Source organism: Fusarium oxysporum, chromosome IV, assembly GCF_013085055.1.
Source record: "Fusarium oxysporum Fo47 chromosome IV, complete sequence".
In the NCBI taxonomy this organism is placed as follows: domain Eukaryota; kingdom Fungi; phylum Ascomycota; class Sordariomycetes; order Hypocreales; family Nectriaceae; genus Fusarium; species Fusarium oxysporum.
The window spans coordinates 91,677-106,962 of NC_072843.1; the positions used below are offsets into that span (position 1 = coordinate 91,677).

Here is a 15,286-nt window from a genome sequence, read left to right on the forward strand (position 1 = left end):
AAATGGGGTATTCTCACATTCTTGTGAGACCTTGTTGTTTGTAAGTCAGAATACAGCTTCTCTGCTGTTGATATGTTACATCTATATCTCATGTCTGCCTTTTGAGAGCTTCGAATTATGCAATCATCTCTTCAAAGCACGGATTTGAACTCAGGCTCCGGTTTTCGGGCGTTCGATTGCTCCGCGTTACCGGTTGCTACCCCGTGATTTGTGAGATCATGGAAGTTATCTTTGTGTCATTGATTCTACCATCCAGCTTCTGCAAGACTTGTTGTCCTCTCTGCTATTGACTACTTCTTTGTAATCCTTCATTATGCCGCTGCCTGCGAGACCTTTGGATGCCCTGAGCCAGGCATTCCCTCCCAAGCCCAAATTCACTGAGGCAAATGTTCCCGATCTCACAGGAAAGGTGACCATTGTTACCGGAGCAAACACTGGAGTCGGTCGCGAGATTGCCCAGGTTCTCTACAGCAAGAATGCTACTGTCTGGGTCGCTGCTCGTAGTACAGAGAAGGGTGAGGCTGCCATTGAGGGCATCAAGAAGCAGCACCCTGAGTCGAAGGGCACCCTCAAGTTTCTCAAGCTCGACCTTGCAGATCTAACAACAATTGGGACTTCAGCCAAGTCGTTCCTTGAAGCTGAGAGCAGACTCGACATTCTGTTCAACAATGCGGGAGTTATGACACCACCAGAGGGATCCAAGACTGTGCAGGGGTATGAGCTTCAGCTTGGAGTTAATTGCCTTGGTCATTTCTTGTTCACAAAGTACCTCACTCCTCTTCTTCAAAAGACGGCGAAGTCGGCGCCGAAGAACTCGGTCCGCGTGATCTGGGTGTCTAGTTCAGCTGCGGATGTTCTCGCACCAAAGAATGGATTCGAGCGTGATAACCTCGATTACCATGAGCCACGAAACCTGGTGTTCAAGTACGCAACAAGCAAGGCCGGCAACTTCTACCACAACACAGAGTTCGCCAGGAGGTTCAAAGATGATGGCATCGTGAGCGCGGTACGTTCTGTATGACAACCGAGCGATCCATAAACTAACATTAAACCCAGTCTCTAAACCCTGGCAATCTGTCTAGCGAACTCGATCGCACCTCACCCTGGTATATGTACTATCCTAGAACCATTACCACCTATGCTCCTATCTATGGTGCGTACACAGAGCTATTTGCTGCCTTTTCTGAGGATATCACAATCGATAAATCTGGTATTTGGGGTAAGAACCTCCTTTTCCTTACATGGAACCGAGCCTAGGTAGTTACTGACAACTTCAAGTGGTTCCATGGGGTCGTTTCATGCCCATCCGCCCAGATCTTGAGAAGGGCGCTTTGTCCGAATCCGAAGGTGGAACAGGTATGGCAGAGTTCTTCTGGAATTGGTCTGAAGAGCAGGTCAAGCCCTACTATCAGGCTTGATCGGATTTCTATAAAATGCTATGATTTGTGATCAATCTTTTCTTCAGTTCATAATACCTCGGCTTTAAGTCACCTGTTGCGCAACGATTTGGGAACTTATGGTGGGAAGGCTTATAGTTTGACTTATTTTATGCTACCACAATATGTTTGGGGATTACCAGTGCCTCAGCTGTACAAATCTATTGAACAAGATACCTTGCGCTCTGTCAATACCCATGCTTGCTATTGTTGAAAGTTGAGGCATGTCGTGAGTGACAGCGGTTAGACTCTAATCAATAGCTTATGGGAGGTGAAAGGAAGCAAGCCCTGTTAATCTAATAGAGTTTGTTAAGCTATTGTCGTTAGGTCCAGCTTTGATGAGCCTTAATGAGTCAATAGATGCCAATGCAAGTCTTTGTCACTCTAGGCTGGGATCTTTCTGGCCGGTGACTCCCAATATTGAATGACGGTTTCAGAGCCAATCAAAGAACTCAATTTGAGCATCGCCCCAATGCCTGTGACTATTAGGCGAGATTACTCAGCCACAGATGCCGATGGAAGTGGCTTTGTGCCACACAACAGGGCAGTTCCGTCACTGTTTGCGAGGTTCTGCCCCGCCATTTCAGAGATAGAAACCCAAATAAAATCTGGTCGACATCATCATCTCGCCTTCGCGATTTACCTTGAAACTACAACCATTTTGCATTCATACAATAGCACACAAGTACGGCTTCACCAGGAGGTCGTTCATATTTTCCATTTACCTGTAGTTTTACTCGTGCAGTTGACAGCTTTCTATTTCGATAAAGCGACTACCCCTCTACCGAGCGACATAATCATAGCTCTAGCCCCCTTGGCTTCTACGTTAACCGAATTCGCAAATATTTCAGCTTCTGGAAGCTCGGGACAGCCCAAAATGGCTTCACCGGAAGGGGGCAGCAATACTGGAGCGACAGCTTCCGAGTCTCAACCACAAGGCGACGGTCAGCGCAACAGAGGACGAGGTCGAGGAAAGGGAAATCAGAACCGACGAGGCGGCCAACGGCGTGGCCGTGGCGGTAACAACTCCAACGTGCCCATCGTTCCCGCAAACCCGGCTGCTCAAGATGTTGCAGCTGCAGCTTCCAGAGCCCATGCCATGGCTGCGGGCAAAGCAGCTGAAGCTGCCGAGGATGATGACGGCGAGGTGTGCTTCATCTGCGCGAACCCAGTCGCTCACCACTCTATTGCGCCTTGTAACCATACGACATGCCATATTTGCGGCCTGCGCATGAGAGCCCTTTATAAGACAAAGGACTGCGCTCACTGTCGTGTATGTTTCTCTTCTCTGTACCCTGGCAAGAGCTTTATCGTTAATAGTGTTCTAGACCCCAGCTCCCTATGTCATCTTTACCGACGACCCCGAGAAACGTTTCGAGGATTACTCAGAAAAGGATATCACAACCACCGACAGCAACATCGGAATCAAGTACACAAAAGAGGATATTGTGGGCGATACCGTTCTCCTCCTGCGATATAACTGCCCCGACGCATCCTGCGATTTCGCTGGCCTCGGCTGGCCTGACTTGCACCGCCATGTCAAGTCCGCTCACCGCAAGCGCATGTGCGATCTATGCACTCGTAACAAGAGGGTATTCACACATGAACATGAGCTATTTGCGGATAAGGAACTGGAGAAGCACATGCGTCATGGAGACGACAAGCCCGGCGCGGCAGACCAAACAGGCTTCAAGGGTCACCCCTTGTGTGGGTTCTGTGGAGAGCGGTTTTACGACGACGACAAGTTGTACGAGCATTGCCGGATGAAGCATGAGCGCTGCTTTATCTGCGATAGGCGAGACTCGCGACATCCCCACTACTACCTCGACTACAATGCACTCGAAGAGCATTTCAAGAAGGACCACTACCTCTGCAGCGACCGAGAATGTTTGGAAAAGAAATTTGTAGTCTTTGAGTCGGAGCTGGACTTGCAGGCTCACCAATTGAGTGATCACGGTGGTAAAGCAACAGGCAGAGACGCGCGAGTAGTCAACATCTCAGGATTCGACATTCGGACACCATACCAGCAAGAGAGAGGCGGTGGCGGTAGTGGGAGAGAAGAAGGACGACGGGGAGGCAGAGATGGGCGAAGAGGAGGGAACAGAGGCCGCGACCCTAATATGGAACCGGTTCCTGCGAGCTCCGCCCAGCCATTACGACGAGATGAGATTGCCTTCCAGCGGCAAATGGCTATCCATTCTGCGCAATCAGTGTCCAATCGCACATTTGGTGGTTCACTCTCTGCGCCTTCACCCACACCCGCTCAAGCCTCATCACAATCTCGTGGCGGCAGCTCATCAAACACTCCCCGTGCCAGTCAGACAAACCTTGCTAATCCCATCGAATCTGCTACTGTCCCGGATCCTGCCAACCTCAGCCCTGAGGAGCGTGCCCGACTTGTGCGCCATGGTGCTGTAGTCGAACGAGCATCAAACCTCCTCGGCAACGATGCGCAGCGCATGGCAACATTCCGAAACCACATCTCTTCATATCGCCAAGGCGGACTTACTGCACCTCAACTCATCGACGCTTTCTTCACTCTCTTCGCCGATACTTCCTCAAACGCTCTTGGTACGATGGTCCGAGAGGTTGCGGATCTGTATGAGGACAAGAACAAGGCCGATGCCCTCCGCAAAGCCTGGCAGGACTGGCGTGCCATCAACGAAGACTATCCTAGCTTACCCGGTCTAAGTGGTATGCATGGTGCAACCTCGAGTTCAAGTGGTTGGGCCAATGCAGCATCTGCCAACCCAGCAGTTCCCAATGCGAAGGCCACACAAAAGTACTCGAACCGTGTATTAAAGCTCAAGAACAGCACAAGACTCGGTGGTCCTGCGCCTGTGTCCTCTAGCGGAGCTTCATCGTGGGCCGCTCGTCCTGCTGTCAGTGCTCCCCCATCGTCCTCCAATGCATTCCCTTCTCTTCCCTCAGCTGGCAACTCCTCATCTTCTGCCTCTCGATCCAACTGGACGACTCCCACTCCTTCATCCTCACAATCCACAACCCTCAATCGTCCCCGTCCTGCTCCTCGTCCTACTGGCGAGGATGCTTTCCCTGCTCTTCCGACAGCGCCAAAGCCTACCACTACAATTTTTGGCTATGGAAACGGCCGGGCCGTCAGACGCGACTATGGAAGTCGTGAAACCGGTTTCCAATGGGGCGGCAGCGGCTCGAGTACACCAGCTGGTGAAGAGCCCACCGAGGATGACGAGGCTGGTGGTAAGAAAAAGGGTGGGAAGAAGGGCAAGAAAGTCCTTGTGCAGTGGGGTTAGAGTCATTATTTGATAGAGTCGATGTGTAAATATTGGCAAGGTCATTTTGTACCATTTGGTTGGTGTTGGTATCCCGAGGATGTCAGGCATTGGACTGGGAATATGAAGCGGCATAGCGATCGGGGTGCTTGGGTCTCGAGGTAGCGAGCGTAGTTAGGCGTAGCAATGTACACCATTCTGCCATGTCGTTTCCCCTAAAGGCACAGTTGCAGGTGTCTTGGGGACGAAGGTGTTGCTCAACACGTTCATCTCAATCACTTGTCCATTTACGAAGCACAATGACATCTTCTGGCCCAAGGCAGGAGCTGAAAGTCTTGGCTATCCCGAAACGGCAATGTTGTCAACACGCGCTCTCTAAGACAAACTTGTTTGTTCTAGTATCTACCCTGCTACCCAAGGCAACTCAATCTTCATATTCGAATGATCGCCGAGAGAACAGGAGCAGCTGTATCAACAATGCCATGCATTCTAAGAATCTCTTGGTGTCAGTCCTTGATGTTCGCTTTCGTACATATCTGCGTCTCCCTGATGTTCAGCCTCTCCTCTTGGCGATGTCCTCAATATGCTTGATGCCAAGGTATTACAAAAGCAAATCTGCCGTCCGAAAGCCCTACCACAGACCGTGATATCCGTCGCATCTTGGCGAGGACTCCGGAACGGCATACAGGTCTCGGGTATTGGTCGCACGCAGCCTGCCTTAATGGGTCTGCAACCGCTATGGACCATACATTTCCGCCACTTCATATTAAATGTCCTCGGAATAATCCATAGAAATCTCAATTATTAACATTTCCACGTGTGAGCTGATAGCAGCTCATAAGAAAGGGGCAGGCCTCGATATGATTTGGGATATTTAATCTGTCAAGCGGTCTGCTTGCAACTGGGCTCAACACTTCAAAACCTAGCTCTCCGTATTTGCCAGTACTCGTACATCGGATCGCTTTTACGATATCGTGTCTTCAGATAGTAACCGGTCCTTTCTCGAGCGAATACGACTTTGTCTGTGTCATCATTAACTCAAACTCCTGCCCAAACCATTGCTCAGTTCTCCTTGCATGATGCGCAACGCCCTCCTCTTTTTCAGTGGCATTACTGCCATAGCCACAACATATGCTTCTCCGGTAGCTTCGTCAACGACTTCTGTAATTACTTCACCTGTCGCCACATCAATACCTGTTCCAGTTGCGCCTCCAGTTTTCGCAGCTGTTGCAACTCCAGAGGATATAAACGCGGTCATTCGGGAGGTCAGCAGTTTAGCATCTGATATATATTTCACTGCCAGTAATATTGGAGGCCGTGGTGTAGAAGTTCAAATCATCGGGGTATTGCACGTTTTCCCTTCTTACTTGACCTGTACTGACCTTCTGGAAGAATACATACCTCCGATGTCGAGACATGATTGAAGGGGTCCAGCAGGCGTTCGACAAGATCGGCGGTCGGCCCCAGACCCCTTTCTCGTATGAGGATCAAAAGGGTATATGTTCCATGTTCGACTTGGTACGTAACATATCTACAATGCTCGTTGCGAGACACGATGGATGGTTTTGAGCGACCCTTGATCGACTTATACTAACATTCCTCTCCAGTTCGGCATCGACCAATCAAAGCTCATTACAATGTTGGTGAGAAATCTAGAGAGTATGGCGAGGGACGGCTTTATCGACCACTTTGGGGATTGCTTCAATCGACTTCAACCTGCACTGAGCATGTTTGTTGAAGAACTGACATCTTATGCGCCTGATTGTGAGTTCGAGATGTTGAGGAGAAAGGACCAGCTTGAGGTTGGGCTGAGTAGTGCACTGGCAAGGGTGCTGGACTATCGGGCGGGACATGCCCCAGACCGCATTCCTTTGTCATTAGATTGAGGTCATCATCTTGGCTCTTTTTGTACAATTATGACTTATCGACTTGATCTTGATGGCTGCTGGTCTTCCATCCGATTTGATGACCGTCTTCCTCAGCAATGGACCAAACCCCAGTGCCGGTACGGAGTACTTTGTGGTTCAAACAGGGTTGACGTTCACAATACATGGATTACAACCAGTCACTTTGGTAAGGGGAGTGAACCTTATCTGGGAGCACACAGATGAATAAATAATGCAGGGAGACTATGCTATAATGACGAAATATATGAGACATTTGAAAGGAGCTTTGACTTCCGAGAGTTCAGGGTATAGCTCACGTAGAGCGGTCAAGAATTACAAAATATGAAGATACTTGCTTGGAACAGTACACAAAACCGCGAGTTTCTATAACAGCTGACTTCCAATTTCTCTCTGCTATTGCTCTATCTGCCGTGATTGGAATTGCCAATTTAGAAAACGTAACAGACTCGAATATGTAATTGATGAATTACGCGTCATGATGAAATCAATTTGACTAATTTTGCTACCCTAGAGAAATTCGAAGTTCATCGATGGTCCTCGTTTTGAAGTGTCAAGGGAGGACCGGGGCGGAAGTCAGAGGGTCCCCGAAGCACAGACCATCCGATCCGGGGTGCTCACAAGCGAAGCCCACAAAAAGAGAAAGTCAGGACAGAACAGTGTGAAGAGTCAATCCAGGTTGGCGATTATCGTCACCGATACGGAGTACCAACAGCTTTGAAACTGTAACTGATGAATTGCGAATGTCTATTGGAGGATAAAGCTTCCAGCATAACTCCCAGCGGGGAACGCAGCACCTTGTCTTTATCCATTTCTCGCAAGAATTACTTTCTCCCTGCATCGCTCTTTGACCCTGGATGACACAGCCTCAGCCTTCACATGCTTAACAATGCAAGGGAACCTCGATTTGACCACAGCTAGACATTTCAGATCGAGTTTTTATCAATACAGCCCCCGAAAACTCGGATGTAGTCTGTGCGGCGCTGTCTTACACTCGAGTCCTGGCCCTTGACCAACCGTCCTATGGCGGGATGCTCTGGATCGCCTACAGTAAGAATTAACTGGCAACACGGCCTTCATACCTGGCGCAAGCCATAACCCCTCTCCCCTCGACTGGTGTAATTCCTCGTCAGTCTCTGGCCTTCTGCAACGCCCGTGCCATGCTGGTTTGCCCGCCCGTGTCAGCAATGGCTGGAGGGTGAAAGAAAAAGAGAGAGTCATCACAATTCTACTCTAAAGCCATGTAATTCTATTATGATCTTAAATAAAATTTCTAAAAACTCATCATAAGTTTTAAAGGATACTAAAAGCATAGGATAGGGAATGCAATTTTTAGGATGAATTAACATAGAATCATCATAATGTATACGATTCCTGCATACGTATTTTTCTTACCCTCCAAGGGTAACAGTTGCAGGGCAGGGCAAAAAGAAGGGGTCACTGGTAAAACCCGGGCTCCTACCCCAACCTTTCCTCCGTATTCCATTTCCAACCTGCTCTCCATTCCACCTAGAATCACATTTTATCAATATCTTTATCAATAACGTTGTTAGCTGCGGTTGAATCGTCAGCGCGTGAGGTCTGCTTCAACTTTAACCTTCTGCGCTCCCCTCCTACCGCGTCGCCTCCGCACCTTCCTACGAACGAACGACGGCCAATCTTGTGGTGTGACGTGACTGCCCAACCAAGATATCGAATCTCGTCCCTTCCATCCCTCCTATGGCCTTTGCCGCTTCACGTCCGCCGCACTAAGCTTCTCACCTTATCTAATGGGTTCCATGTGATCATTCACATCGCAATACTTGATCGAAAATGCTGCGACGACCTCCGGGCGAGGGGCGTCGGGCCTCACAGCAACAGAGACTCTTCATCGCCTTTGCTATCATTCTTCTACCCTGGCTACAGCTTGTTGATGCTCAGCAGCAGCATCGACCAGTCGAACCAGCTTTACCACAACTGCAACGCCCCGGCGGCCGCAGTCAGCAGTTAGCCGATGATGCCGTACATCAATGGGCCGCGACCCCCGTTGACGTGACTAAGTCGGCCCGCGAGACTGTCAAGAATGTAAAGCGGGCTTCCGTTCCCAATCAGCGACAGCGACAGCAGCAGCAGCAGAAGATCGAGCCTGTCCGCAAGAACCGCAAGAGAGAATACGAAAACGACCATTTAATTATCCCTGACGATGCGAGCGCCCTCGCAACTTTGGCTCCGGCTCAGTCCGTAGGAGCACCAAACCCTTCACGATATCAACGGTCCAGCAGCATTCCTGCTTCTGGGCTTGCCTCGCCGCAGATTGCGCGGAGTCTGAAGGATTGGGAAGTGGAAGACTTTGTTCTTCTGGCGACCGTCGATGGAGACCTATACGCCAACGACCGGCGAACCGGAAAAGAACGTTGGCATCTCGAAGTCGACCACCCTATGGTAGAGACCAAACACCACCGCTCGGAGAAGTCCATTCTCGATGAAAATTATCACCAAGTCGACCATTATGTTTGGGCTGTTGAGCCTAACCGTGATGGCGGAATCTACCTCTGGGCCCCCGATTCTAATCGTGGATTTGTCAAAACAGGCTTCACCATGAAGAAGCTTGTCGAAGAACTGGCCCCCTACGCTGATGAGAGCTCTCCCGTCGTCTATACTGGCGACAAAAAGACTACCATGATTACTCTTGATGCAGCCACAGGGAGAGTTCTGAAATGGTTCGGTGCTACAGGATCTCATGTTAATGAAGCCGAAAGCTGCGCACGCCCCGACACGTTGTACGACGAGAATAACCAGGAGTGTAGCTCTACTGGAACAATCACTTTGGGCAGGACCGAATATACTGTTGGTATCCAGCGGCGTGAGGACGGTCTTCCCATCGCTACCCTTAGGTACTCTGAGTGGAGCCCCAACAACTACGACAGCGACCTATTTCAACAGCACCAGTCTTCATTAGATAAGAAGTACATCACAAGCCAGCACGACGGCAAGGTCTATGCGTTTGACTACGCAAGGTCCGAAAAGGCAGAGCCACTTTTCAGCGAACACTTCGCAGCACCTGTAGCCCGAGTTTTTGATGTATGCCGACCAGGAGATGCTACATCCGACAGCAATCCCGATCTTGTGGTCCTTCCTCAACCGCCGATGCCCCCGCAAGATGAGACCCACGCCCGTATGCGCAGTAACAGTATCTTTCTCAACCAGACTCGGACTGGGGATTGGTATGTCATGTCTGGACGATCGTATCCTCTTATTATCCATGCCCCCATCGCTCAACTATCCCGCCCCGATTGGTGGGACATTGCTCCCTCTTGGGACACTATCAACCAAACCAAACTCTCGAAGGTCCTGGTAGGCACACATTTCCTCGACACTGTCAATAACAGAGGTGGCACACACACGCCAAGTTTGCCTGCCGGTGCAATAGAAGGACCAGAAGTGTATGACGTGTACGATGACAATGACGATTTGGAGAATAATGATTCAAAAACCACGGACCTGACATTTTCGGATGAGCCTACCTTTTTTACCAACGTCAAAAAGGTGCCTCTAATTGCCGCCCAAAGCGTCAAGGATTTCATCACAAATCCCGTGGTCATCATCATATTTGTTTCATTACTCTATTTCAACAACAAGAATATCCGTCGTCACCTCCAGCGTGGGAAGCGACGGGGTTTCTGGAACGAATTGCAAAATATACTGGGTTTTGTTGAGGCCCCGGTCTACACGGAGCAACCGGATGAAGTCGATAGCAGCGACACTGACGGCAACGTTGACTACTTGGCCGGCTCAGTGAACGAAGAACCAAAGCCCGCAGCACCGAGAGACAATCTTGAGGAGAAGGTCAAAGAATCCGTGGTCCCTGCCCCTGAATCATCCAATTTGGAGCCCGGAACTTCCCCCCAAACACCTATCAAAGAGGTAGAGCTTAGCGATAGGGAAGCGACTCCGAAGCCCAAGAGGAAGACTCCCACCAAGAGCTCAGGTGATACTCCTGATACTCCTCAACCTCAACCTCAACCTCAAACCAAGGCTACGGGCACAAATGAAAGTCAGGATGGTGGAGCCCCTGAGAAGAAGAAGAAGGCTCACAGAGGTAGACGTGGGGGTGTCAAGCATCGTAAGAGTCGTGCTCAAGAAGCTTCCCTATCTCGAGGCGATGACCCGGCCACGGCCACTGTCGAGGATGCGGTCAACAACGCAAAGAAGCTGGGTGAAAGGCCTAGCCTCGAGCCGGACGTAATGACCGTACATGACGACATGCAGTCTGTGACAGGCTCGACGATCCGCATGGGAAACATCGAGGTGAACACAGATGAGCAATTGGGCACAGGAAGCAATGGCACTCTAGTCTTTGCTGGCAAATTCGATGGAAGAGCGGTCGCCGTCAAACGCATGTTGATTCAGTTTTATGACATCGCGTCCCAAGAAACAAGGCTGTTAAGAGAGAGTGATGATCACCCGAATGGTAAGCTATTATACTATTGAAGAACCAACGCCCTAACATTTCCAGTCATTCGATACTACTCCCAACAGATCCGCGATGGATTTCTTTACATTGCCCTGGAGCGCTGCGCCGCTTCATTAGCAGACGTGGTCGAAAAGCCCAACTATTTCCGGGACCTTGCCAACGCCGGCCGACATGACTTGCCGAATATCCTTTACCAGATCACCAACGGCATCAGCCACTTACACGAGCTCCGAATCGTCCATCGTGACCTCAAGCCACAGAATATTCTGGTCAATATGGGCAAGGATGGCAAGCCTAGAATGCTGGTCTCTGATTTCGGACTTTGCAAGAAGTTGGAAGGCGGGCAATCGTCCTTCGGCGCCACCACGGGTCGTGCCGCTGGAACATCAGGCTGGCGTGCTCCCGAGCTTCTGCTCGACGACGACGCTCGAGAAGGTGCCATGATGGAGGCTAGCACTCAAAGCGGCTCTGGTTCGGTTTTGGTCGATGACAATATGATGCCTCGGCGTGCTACTCGTGCGATTGACATTTTCTCGCTTGGACTGGTCTTCTTCTATGTCTTGACCAACGGATCACATCCCTTTGATTGCGGCGATCGCTATATGCGAGAAGTCAACATTCGAAAAGGGCAGTATAACCTGGACCTCCTTGACTCTCTCGGCGACTTTGCCTACGAGGCTAAGGACCTTATCGCCTCTATGCTTGAAGCAGACCCCAAGAACCGTCCCAATGCCAAGGAGATCATGGCCCATCCCTTCTTCTGGTCCCCGAAGAAGAGGCTCGCATTCCTCTGCGACGTCTCGGATCACTTTGAGAAGGAGCCAAGGGACCCACCCTCGCCCGCCCTGGCCGAGCTTGAGAGGCACGCAGGGGATGTGACTAGGAGTGACTTCTTGAGGGTCTTGCCGCGTGATTTCGTTGATTCCCTTGGCAAGCAACGCAAATATACCGGTTCCCGCCTTCTTGATCTGCTTCGGGCCCTACGAAATAAGAAGAATCACTACGAAGATATGCCTGAGGCACTCAAAAGGACCGTCGGACCTCTTCCCGAAGGCTACCTTGCATTTTGGACTGTTAGGTTCCCTATGCTATTGTTGACTTGTTGGAACGTTGTATGGAACGTGCAGTGGGAAAAGTCGGACCGCTTCCGCGAATACTATGAGCCTGCGCCCCTGTAGACAGGAAAGAAGGCACTCTGAGTTGTTTTTTTAGGATGCTCTTATATATTTGCTGCTCAATCCTGACTCGTATTTCCATGAGACTATCCTAAGCCTTGCAAATATGCTCCTAAGCTTATGACGATACGGTCATGTTGCAACAGTCCTACATAGTAAATATGCGACAATATGATCAAAACTTTTTCCAAGTAGCCGAAACACCACGTTTCACTCAGTGAACGATGGCGAGCAAGTGATATGTATGAGCAGAGAATACTCCGAAAAATGCTTTTAGAAAGTCCAAGGAAATGGACCTATCTTGCGTGTGAACATGACAAAGAATTTCATTACGTGACCCCTCGCCCTGACCAGTTTTTCTACCGAGATACAAGCAAATCACTCCCATGCAAATGCAGTGAAGACGTCTATGCGAGGATCTCCTCACTCTCCTCAAGAACTTCCTCCACAATCTCCTCAATCACCCGATCCGCCTCTGATGTTAAGCCCTCGAGAGACTTTGTGTAAGCCTCTAGCAGAGGAGCATGGGGATCCTTTGGTAGGCCAAGAGCCTCGCGCTCTTCCAGAATCTCAGCCTCGACGGACTCGCGCCAGTTGTACCACTCCTCGAGCATATGTCGGCGAGCCTCAACCACAGCCAAGTCAGCAGACGCACCACGGTCAGCATCTTCTTGCTCAAAGACGCGGCTGTACTCTCGAAGGTTCTTGCGCACAGCCTTCTGCTCCTCCTTGGTGAGCAGAGTCGGGGGCCGAGGGCGCCATGAGAACTGCTTGAACTTCTCAAGCGGCTCTTCTCGTAGAGCCTCGCCCTTGAAATCGTAAATGTGGTAGCCGTTTTCCATCTAAATCAGGTCAGTATAAATATCATAATAAGTTCGATAGACGGAGCATACCGAGTGCTTCCAAGCAGACGCCCATGAGGCAACGAATCGGCCTGAAGGGTCCCACTCAACATCTGTGACACCATAGTGGTCGGCGGTGTTCATAGCCTGGAGGTTGGCGGTAAGGTCCTTGTCGGACTCGGGCTTCTCGCCCTCGAAATCAAGGTCGAAGAAGTCCAGATCGGAGCTCTGCTGGTTGGCAATGGTGGCAATAACAACAAAGCGACCGCGGGGTGACCAGTAGATGGCGTTGCTGTTCTTCTTGTCAAGCGTTCGGAGGTGCTTGAAGTTACCCACTTGTTGGCCCTTCTTAGCCTTCTCAGGGCAGAAGAAAGAAACTGCAGTCTTAGGGGGCACAGCAGTAACGCCTACGGGCTCGGTTGTGGAGATGATGGCAAACCTGTCACCCTTGGGCTCCCAGGCAAAGTTGATAACGGTATCCTTGATAGTGTCAACGACCTCAACAGGGACACCCTTCTCCTTGACACGGAAAATCTCGAGTGTGGTTGCTTGAGACTTCTTCGACTTGGAGTGTCGGTCGACCTTGACGCAAATGTAGGCAGCCTCGGATTGCCAGTGAAGCTTGGCGTCACTAACGCTGAAGAGGTTCAGGGATCGAACGACCTGTTTTGAGGGAATGCTCATCAAGCCGACCTTGGCGGGGTTGCTGCCGATTTCAGGGGTCCAGTAGCAGAACAGCTGCTCGTAGTTCTTGACACCATCGCGCTTGGGGGTAGCAGGAGCCCAGTCGAAGTCCACAACACCCTCGATCTTGATGGAGGTCTTGTCGAGAAGGTTCATGCGGGGAAGCTCGTATACGGAGATGGACTGGCCGGGGTTGAGACGGGCAACGTACTTGTCGTCAGCAGACCATTTGAAGGCGGGCCACTGCATCTTAGGCGGGGGCTTGCCATCCTCCACCTTGGGAGGTTCGAGGTTGGCGAAAGATCGCAGAGGAGTAGCGGTAGCGATGTCCCAGATCACATAGTTCTTGCCATGGTCGTCGATCGAAAGGGCGGGGTGGCCCTCGTCGGGGATGGAGATAGGGCGGTTAGACCAGGTGACGATGTACTTCTCACCGGGAGAGAAAGCAACCAGGTTCACGAAGGGGTGAGCGAATCGGGCCTGTCGTGTCCATGAAGGACCGCCCCAAAGCTGAACACCCTGGGCATGAACAGAGGTGAGGTATGTGCCGAGAGGAGACCACTGAACAAATGTCTCAGTCCAGTGCTGTCGCTCAACGATGTTCTCAGGTTGATCCTTCTCGTTGTTCCAGTAGACGCCGACGCTCTCGCCCTTGTACATAACGAACTGGTCTCGGCCGCGGCCTGAGGGATCCTTGAGGAACCATCGCAGATGCTCCTTCTCGGTGAACTCGTCGATGTGAGGGGGTTGGTAGGTCTCGTCGATACGACCTTCTCGTCCATATCGCTCGATATCGGTGAACTTGTTGACGCGGAGAGTGTGCTTCTTGTCGAGGGGGGTGAGGTCGAGCTCGCGAGTAGCGGCAGCAGCCTCAGCGGGCGAAGAGTATTCAACAAAGGCGAATCTTAAAAACTGGATCAGCTTCATGTTCGATGCATCTTTAGTTCCAAGCATGGCACCTACCGAAAAGACTTTCCATCGTCACCCATGGGCATATGTATCAAGTCCTCGCGTGTCTTGCCGACTGTGTTGAGCTTCTTCAACAAGAACTTGACAAGCTTGGGCTTCTGATCCTCTGTGACTTGGGGCAGGCCATCGATAACCACGAAGCTGTCATAGCCTTGTTCCAGTGAAACCTCGAATCGTTCTCGCAGATCGGAGATATCAATATCATCCTCGTTAAACTCGTCATCGTCAAGGTCGGCCTCGCGGAGGTGGTCGAAAGAGGGCGCCATGATGGGCGATATTTGGTTGTTGGAGGGGTGCAAGAAAAAATGCCCCGCTCTCACTCGTTTCTGTACGGTTTTTTTTCGAGGGTTTGGGAGGGTTCGGCTACCGAGCACAGGTTTGCGAAAATGGCCTTTTTGCGCGCGGGAGATATGACCTCTGGAAGACACGCAAAGGCTTGTCTAGAACGGCGCAGAATGTCGCTCGGGAACGTGCGGAGTCTTGATGTTGCGGTGGCCAACCTAGTGCAGCACAAATTTGGTGTTCTGCTTCACTTTCCAACGAAAGTGTGCGTGATGCGGAGAAATGATAAT

The 15,286-nt window shown here is 50.8% G+C and overlaps 5 protein-coding genes across 5 annotated transcripts; 4 read left to right on the forward strand and 1 right to left on the reverse strand.

Moving 5' to 3' along the window:
• Positions 1-259: 259 nt before the first annotated feature.
• On the forward strand, positions 260-1,658 carry FOBCDRAFT_26446 (uncharacterized protein). The gene is made up of 3 exons (XM_031180262.3): positions 260-1,006; positions 1,057-1,219; positions 1,279-1,658. The coding sequence occupies exons 1-3, from the start codon at positions 314-316 to the stop codon at positions 1,416-1,418; spliced, it is 996 nt and encodes a 331-aa protein (XP_031046149.2). The 5' UTR covers positions 260-313; the 3' UTR covers positions 1,419-1,658.
• Positions 1,659-2,313: 655 nt separating this feature from the next.
• FOBCDRAFT_238487 (E3 ubiquitin-protein ligase HEL2) lies at positions 2,314-4,708 on the forward strand (the record flags this gene model as incomplete). The annotated part of the gene is made up of 2 exons (XM_031180261.2): positions 2,314-2,709; positions 2,765-4,708. The coding sequence occupies 2 exons, from the start codon at positions 2,314-2,316 to the stop codon at positions 4,706-4,708; spliced, it is 2,340 nt and encodes a 779-aa protein (XP_031046148.2).
• Positions 4,709-5,766: 1,058 nt separating this feature from the next.
• Positions 5,767-6,573, forward strand: FOBCDRAFT_199508 (uncharacterized protein; the record flags this gene model as incomplete). Its single annotated transcript, XM_059608951.1, has 3 exons — positions 5,767-5,952; positions 6,080-6,205; positions 6,295-6,573. The coding sequence occupies 3 exons, from the start codon at positions 5,767-5,769 to the stop codon at positions 6,571-6,573; spliced, it is 591 nt and encodes a 196-aa protein (XP_059464593.1).
• Positions 6,574-8,269: 1,696 nt separating this feature from the next.
• FOBCDRAFT_26467 (uncharacterized protein) lies at positions 8,270-12,424 on the forward strand. Its single transcript, XM_031180259.3, has 2 exons — positions 8,270-11,041; positions 11,087-12,424. Exons 1-2 carry the CDS (start codon positions 8,404-8,406, stop codon positions 12,220-12,222), a joined length of 3,774 nt encoding a protein of 1,257 aa, XP_031046146.2. The 5' UTR covers positions 8,270-8,403; the 3' UTR covers positions 12,223-12,424.
• On the reverse strand, positions 12,425-15,241 carry FOBCDRAFT_26461 (eukaryotic translation initiation factor eIF2A-domain-containing protein). Its single transcript, XM_031180255.3, has 3 exons — positions 14,709-15,241; positions 13,113-14,649; positions 12,425-13,061 (listed from the first exon to the last, which is right to left on the reverse strand). Exons 1-3 carry the CDS (start codon positions 14,978-14,980, stop codon positions 12,627-12,629), a joined length of 2,244 nt encoding a protein of 747 aa, XP_031046142.2. The 5' UTR covers positions 14,981-15,241; the 3' UTR covers positions 12,425-12,626.
• Between the last annotated feature and the right edge of the window lie 45 nt (positions 15,242-15,286).

Bases quoted from the DNA above. Each gene is read 5' to 3' on its own strand.
- FOBCDRAFT_26446 (XM_031180262.3), top strand. From the start codon at position 314: ATGCCGCTGCCTGCGAGACCTTTGGATGCCCTGAGCCAGGCATTCCCT. The intron at 1,007-1,056 runs GTACGTTCTGTA...CATTAAACCCAG, and splicing joins ATGATGGCATCGTGAGCGCG to TCTCTAAACCCTGGCAATCT. The intron at 1,220-1,278 runs GTAAGAACCTCC...GACAACTTCAAG, and splicing joins CGATAAATCTGGTATTTGGG to TGGTTCCATGGGGTCGTTTC.
- FOBCDRAFT_26467 (XM_031180259.3), top strand. From the start codon at position 8,404: ATGCTGCGACGACCTCCGGGCGAGGGGCGTCGGGCCTCACAGCAACAG. The intron at 11,042-11,086 runs GTAAGCTATTAT...TAACATTTCCAG, and splicing joins GAGTGATGATCACCCGAATG to TCATTCGATACTACTCCCAA.
- FOBCDRAFT_26461 (XM_031180255.3), bottom strand. From the start codon at position 14,980: ATGGCGCCCTCTTTCGACCACCTCCGCGAGGCCGACCTTGACGATGAC. The intron at 14,650-14,708 runs GTAGGTGCCATG...CCAGTTTTTAAG, and splicing joins GACGATGGAAAGTCTTTTCG to ATTCGCCTTTGTTGAATACT. The intron at 13,062-13,112 runs GTATGCTCCGTC...GACCTGATTTAG, and splicing joins CGTCTGCTTGGAAGCACTCG to ATGGAAAACGGCTACCACAT.